Source organism: Marmota marmota, unplaced genomic scaffold (genome assembly GCF_001458135.2).
Source record: "Marmota marmota marmota unplaced genomic scaffold, marMar, whole genome shotgun sequence".
Classification (NCBI taxonomy): Eukaryota; Metazoa; Chordata; class Mammalia; order Rodentia; family Sciuridae; genus Marmota; species Marmota marmota.
This window is the reverse complement of record NW_026000224.1, coordinates 4,962,535-4,969,195: the sequence shown is the minus strand read 5'-3', so window position 1 is coordinate 4,969,195 and position 6,661 is coordinate 4,962,535. Positions and strand designations below refer to the sequence as shown.

The window sequence follows — 6,661 nt, the reverse complement described above, 5'->3', positions numbered from 1 at the left end:
AAGACAGAGTAATAGACTGTACGCCATCTAGACCAAGAGGAAGACAGAGCGCTAGACTGTGTGCCATCCAGACCAAGAGGAAGACAGAGTAATAGACTGTGCGCCATCCAGACCAGGAAGAAGACAGAGCGCTAGACAGTGCGCCGTCCCGACCAGGAAGAAGACAGAGCGCTAGACAGTGCGCCGTCCCGACCAGGAGGAGGATGGTCTGCAGCCACCACACGCCCAGCTCCATGTGAAGAAGCATCTCTGCCCTGGAGTTGTGACCCAGAGAGTGACACTGTTCCTGTGAGCACTGTGAGGCCCTCGTCATGTGACCAAAGCAGCAGCTACAGAGGAGGATGGCTGAATGCAAGATTTGGGGAGGTTGTTCATCGCCACCTCAGTGTCCCCTGTCCAAATGCCACAGGGCACACACCTACCAGCACATGGACAGTGGCTTCCGCGGCTCCCTGCTGCACACAGATCTCACTCCCCACCCAAGCATCCTAATGGGCCCTCCCCCGCAACCTCTCCTGGCACCTCCACAAAAATCAACGGGAAAGGAGAGGAACTGGAATTTATTTTTCTTTTGGGGACCCGGGATTGAACCAGGGGTACTCAACCACTGAATGATATACCGAGCCCTTTTATATATTTTATTTAGGACAGACTCTTGCTAAGTTGGTGAGGCTGGCTTTGAACTCACGATCCTCCTCCTCCCCAGCCTGTCGAGACACTGGGATCATAGGTGTGCACCACCATGCCCAGCTGGAATTTAAATTACTGCCTTGAATATGGCAAATCCAGAAACATGGGCCAGGAGCAGTGACACACACCTGTAATCCCAGTGGCTCAGGAGGCTGAGGCAGGAGGGTCGCAAGTTCAAAGCCAGCCTCAGCAATGGCAAGGAGCTAAGCAACTCAGTGAGACCCTGTCTCTAAATAAAATACAATATAGTGCTGGGGATTTGGCTCAGAGATTGAGTTCAATCCCTTGTCGCCACCCCCACCCCCCATAAAAAGAAACCCAGAAGCACAATCCTGGGGGTGGGGGTAGGCTCTGACCTGGCTATAGAATCCACGTTGACTCAGTGCCTGAGGGTGGCCAGGGCACTGCTCCTGTCCACCTGCCGAGGTCACCAGGCTGGAGACTCTCCATGAACAGGCTTCCCCAAAACCCTGGGTTCTACACATGCAAAGCGGGCCACCGCACTTTCAGATGCGACAAAGCGCATCAGCAACCACTGGACCAAGCCACCCCCAAGACCAGACTTCCACCTCCATCTCCTGCATCCTGCTGGCTTCCTTATCCTTGCACATATACTCCCGGAGGGTTAACAAAACCCTCATTTGTAGCGTTTCAGTCTCTCACACAAACCTTCCACAAGTCCTGGGACTTTGGGAACCTTGCATCCCCTGGCCCCTCCTTATGGGGATCCTCTCCGATGAACTGAAGCTGTTTCCACCAAAACAGGCAGAGTTCGCAGCAGCCCTGTGCCGTCAAATCCTTCCAGACTCAAGCATTTGTCAAAGTTCATTAAATGTATACATTTCAACTAGACCTGGGTGGTAAGAGGCACCGGCTCAGGACCTGGGGCTGAGGCCTGTTCTGAGAGCCGCTTTCTATTCCTGTCCCTGGGAGCTGGTGTCAGTACCCTACTGGGACTCACATCTGCAGCAGGAGCACACCACAATGGCCAGGAGGCTGGACACGGAGAGGATGCTGGACACGGAGAGGATGCTGCAGGGCAGCACAGGCGCAGCAGATGCCCGAATGTACGGAGGACAGTCACCATCCCCTCAGATGCTCGGAGTCCGCATGACCTGGGCCACTGAGCAGGCCTTGGGCAGCAAGTCCTAGAGAGGACGGGCAGGCAGCCAGCACCCCGCCGCCCCCCGAGACCCGCAGGCTTACCCACACGTGACTGCTCAGACATACAGGACACCACACGAGCATCAGGCTGCTGCTGGCTGGCCTTCCCATGGGCAGCGTAGATCCAGGCCGAGGGTCCTTGAGCACCGCGACTTCGCATGACCAGAGCGCCCCTACAGGTCCATTCCTGGGCTCTGGCAGGAGCCACCACGCCCATCTCACCTAGGAACACGCAGCCTGGGCCTGGCGTCCTGCAGCCCTGCAGTACCCTTTGGTTGTGTGCCTGGCCGGGCGTCCCCTGAGAGAGCCCCAGAGCTGAGGCCCCACCCACGAGGCAGCACCGAGGTCCCAGTGAGCACACAACAGGCAAAGCGGGGAGCGCGCAGGGGCCTGTCCTCCCGTTGTGCTGGAGTAGGGGCAGGCTGCGAGCCCACATGGCATTCCTCCACAGGGAGGGCACGTCCCGCTGGTGCCAGGGCTGAAGGTCCAGAGGACGCAATCGGTCCTTGCGTGCGCAGGACCTTGGGCACTGGGGACGGGCACTGTTTAGGGTATGGCGTGGAACTCTGGTCTCCCAAGAGCTCTGTCCCTCAAGAGCCACTCTTGGGAAGGTCACAAACCAAAACACCTCTGGGGAACAGGGCAAAAAACTTCTTCAAAACTAGAGAAAAAGTGACAGCTGAAAACAGAAGTAGCCGGGGTGTGGAACCCAAGAAGGGAGCCACAGAAACGAGGAGATACCTTCCAGCTCCGAGCACCACCCCAGTGGGCCCGGGTCCATGGGGAAAGCCTCGTCATCCAGTTCACCTGAACCTCCCTGTGGGGGGGGGGGTGTCTGCACAGTGTGCAGAGCCCAGCTGCCCAGCCGGCACCCAGGGCGCCTACCCTGGGGACATCCCAGAAGGTTTTAAACCAACTCTGCCACCCTGGGCCTCCCAGCCAGATGGTCATGTGCCATCCTTCACTGTCAGTTCAGCACAGAACGTCAACATGTCCCCATGTCACTTAAACACCACGATAAGGTATCATTTACACTTTCTCCTATTTTCCTGAAATACAAAACTAGCTTAAACTACTAGTCCAAGTGAAGACCGGTGAGACCCCAGGCTGCGCAGTACAGCCCCTGTTCTCATAGGCCATCGAGCACAGTTTCATCAGGCTAGAAAAGGGAAAGACTGCATGTGACAGAGGAAAATACCATTTCAATGAGGCAGACAAAGGAAACAGAATACCAAGTACCTCTGACACACAAACGAGTGAGCAGGAAATCAGGACAATCACCCTCTGGTCAGCCTGCATGCCTGCTCTGTCCAGGTGCCCAGAATTTCAATGTTTTAGTAATAGTAATTTTATATATCCACTTTTTAAAATTTACTGTTACTTAGCTTTCCAATACTGTGACAAAATCCCTGACAACAGTTTAAAAGAAGGAAAGGTTTATTTTGGCTCACAGTTTCAGGGATTTCAGTCCAGTTATCTGTTGTTTCTGGGCTTTTCTGAGGCAGAATGTCATGGTGGGGAGCACTTGATGGAGCAAAGAGAGAGGAAGGGCTGGGGACAGGTTGTCCCCTTCAAGGACACGCCCTCACAACCCTCCCTCCAACTGAGCCTACCTCCTAAACTTCCTCACCTCCCGAGCCCCACAGATGAAGAACCATCAACGGATTCCTCAAGAGGAGATCAGAGTCCTCGGGATTCAGTCACCTGGCAAAGGCTGACCTGGGGACACAGCCCTTGACAGCCCAGGCTGGGAGGAAACTTAGTCATGCATGCCACTTTTCTCCTAGGAAACGCGGTTCCCGGGGCCTGGGAGCCATGCTGGTGTGAGGCTCGTGCAGAGGGTGCACGGCAGCCCTCCCAGAGCTCTCTATCCAGGTTCAGGTACACGATGATGGAGTCCGGAAACACTAAATGGAGAGACCCAGAGCGATCCATGTTTTGAACTATGCTCCACTCTGAGCAGCAGTGGAGTCTCACACGGCTCTGGCCCACCTGGGTGTGAACCTTCCTCTGCTCTGTGCACTTTACCTGCAGGCCGGTCACTGAGCACCAGGGATCATCAGCTGGACGGCCCTGTGTTCACGCCATCCTTATTTAGTCAACAGTGACCCACAGTGCAACAACACTGACACTGCCCGTTTCACGACAGCTCCTCGTTACACCCAAGTGAAGCTGTCAACCTCTTACTGTGCCTAACTTGAACACTGAGCCTCCTCAGAGGCATGGACAGAAACAGGCAGTTGACACCATCTGGGCCTCTGCTGGACATCAGGAGGTCTCAGCGAGGATGAGCACCTACTGAAGGATGCTGGCCCCAGGGGTCACAGGCACATAGCCTGCCTCTGGGTGGGAACAAGAGCAGCATGCAGACAGCAGGACACACAGCCCACGGCCCACGTCCTGCAGGAACCTGCCACACCTCCAGAACATTCCTGAACAGGGCTGGCATTCTGGCTAAAGGGAGGGACTGGGACTGGGATGTGCCCTGAAGCTTGTTCATCAGGAGGACAGCAGTGGCACCGTCTGTGCTGTGTGCTCTGGTGAGGGAGGGAAGCCAGCCACCCCATGGCCACTCCCCTTGGCAGCACCCTGAGCCACCACAGTGCTGTTCTTCCTGCATTGCTCATGGGAATGACAGTCACCACAAGACAGTGTGTAAGCCACAGACAGGCAGCGCCATCACGGGCACCAGGCTGGGTTAATCAGGAGAGAGGCAGAGACCTGGTTTGCTTCTAGCCTTCTGAACTCTGGAACTCAGATAATCTTAAACACTCAAGGTATTGAAAAACTGGTAATTCTGGAGAAATTCAGGCATCTAGGTCAACTGTGAAACCAAAGCCAGGCCTTTTATCAGCCTGGAGGATCTGGTGACAGGGGAACGGATGATGAGGCTGTGGCCAACTCACAAGCCCTGAGCTGAAAGGCTCAGAGAACATGGTCACTCAACAGATCCCAGGGGCCACTTGCCCCAGGCAGAAGGGCTGAGCCCCCAGGCCTGCTACTATTGCCAGAGGACCACTGAAACCAGATGTAGACCTCAAGGCACGCCCTGCCCTGAGTGACTCCATGGTGTGTAGGACAGCAGTCCTCAGGCTGTGCCTGCCCTAGTGACTCCATGGTGTGTGGAACAGCAGTCCTCAGGCTGTGCCTGCCCTGGTGACTCCATGGTGTGTAGGACAGCAGTCCTCAGGCTGTGCCTGCCCTAGTGACTCCATGGTGTGTAGAACAGCAGTCCTCAGGCTGTGCCTGCCCTAGTGACTCCATGGTGTGTAGAACAGCAGTCCTCAGGCTGTGCCTGCCCTAGTGACTCCATGGTGTGTAGAACAGCAGTCCTCAGGCTGTGCCTGCCCTAGTGACTCCATGGTGTGTAGAACAGCAGTCCTCAGGCTGTGCCTGCCCTAGTGACTCCATGGTGTGTAGAACAGCAGTCCTCAGGCTGTGCCTGCCCTAGTGACTCCATGGTGTGTAGAACAGCAGTCCTCAGGCTGTGCCTGCCCTAGTGACTCCATGGTGTGTAGAACAGCAGTCCTCAGGCTGTGCCTGCCCTAGTGACTCCATGGTGTGTAGAACAGCAGTCCTCAGGCTGTGCCTGCCCTAGTGACTCCATGGTGTGTAGAACAGCAGTCCTCAGGCTGTGCCTGCCCTAGTGACTCCATGGTGTGTAGAACAGCAGTCCTCAGGCTGTGCCTGCCCTAGTGACTCCATGGTGTGTAGAACAGCAGTCCTCAGGCTGTGCCTGCCCTAGTGACTCCATGGTGTGTAGAACAGCAGTCCTCAGGCTGTGCCTGCCCTAGTGACTCCATGGTGTGTAGAACAGCAGTCCTCAGGCTGTGCCTGCCCTAGTGACTCCATGGTGTGTAGAACAGCAGTCCTCAGGCTGTGCCTGCCCTAGTGACTCCATGGTGTGTAGAACAGCAGTCCTCAGGCTGTGCCTGCCCTAGTGACTCCATGGTGTGTAGAACAGCAGTCCTCAGGCTGTGCCTGCCCTAGTGACTCCATGGTGTGTAGAACAGCAGTCCTCAGGCTGTGCCTGCCCTAGTGACTCCATGGTGTGTAGAACAGCAGTCCTCAGGCTGTGCCTGCCCTAGTGACTCCATGGTGTGTAGGACAGCAGTCCTCAGGCTGTGCCTGCCCTGGTGACTCCATGGTGTGTAGAACAGCAGTCCTCAGGCTGTGCCTGCCCTGGTGAGTCCATCTTATAAAGCAGTAGTTTGCCATAACCCATTCCATTTTGAGTCCATGTGCCAAGGTGTAATGATTCCGCACCTTGATTGTACATGTAAGCAACCACCACCAGCCTAACACCACAAGGGCCACAGGCACAAACTGATAAATAACTTACACCTGCCAACTTATCCAACTAAATCAAGGAAAACCTGGACACTTGGATGTCCCAAATCATATCAGGAACACCAAGCACAAGAACTTAACAACCTCAAGGACGACCATAAGAGGAGCACCCCAAGACAGGACATGGCAGCATCTTGACCCCATCTCCTGGTCACTCATCACAGCCTCACCCAGGAAAACTGCCACAGCAGGGAACCCAGCAGAGCAGGATTTCTCCCGCCTGTGACAACCACCATGGCCCACTCCACGCTGACACCCAGCTGATGCTCTGAGACCGAAACTGCTCACATCCAGGTCCTCGGCCTCGACCCCTCTGGGAACCGTTCCTTGTCTGCCCACCCAGGCACTCCTCCACCCTGCACTCCTGCCTCTGCCTGTGCCTGGCTCAGCATCCTGCAACCCTGCAGTGGCTGAGCCCTTCCTGGGTCTTTCTGTGACCTGTTTTCTATCACTGTGT

At 55.6% G+C, this 6,661-nt stretch overlaps 1 protein-coding gene across 1 annotated transcript in view; it reads right to left on the bottom strand.

The window, feature by feature from the left end:
* Positions 1 to 4,940, bottom strand: part of LOC107158175 (testis development related protein) — a 10,512-nt gene extending 5,572 nt beyond the window's left edge. The window contains exon 1 of the mRNA XM_048792811.1: positions 1,897 to 4,940. Within this exon, the coding sequence (XP_048648768.1) occupies positions 1,897 to 1,965 (69 nt within the window). The 5' untranslated portion in view covers positions 1,966 to 4,940. The remainder of the gene's footprint in view (positions 1 to 1,896) is intronic.
* Positions 4,941 to 6,661: the final 1,721 nt, after the last annotated feature.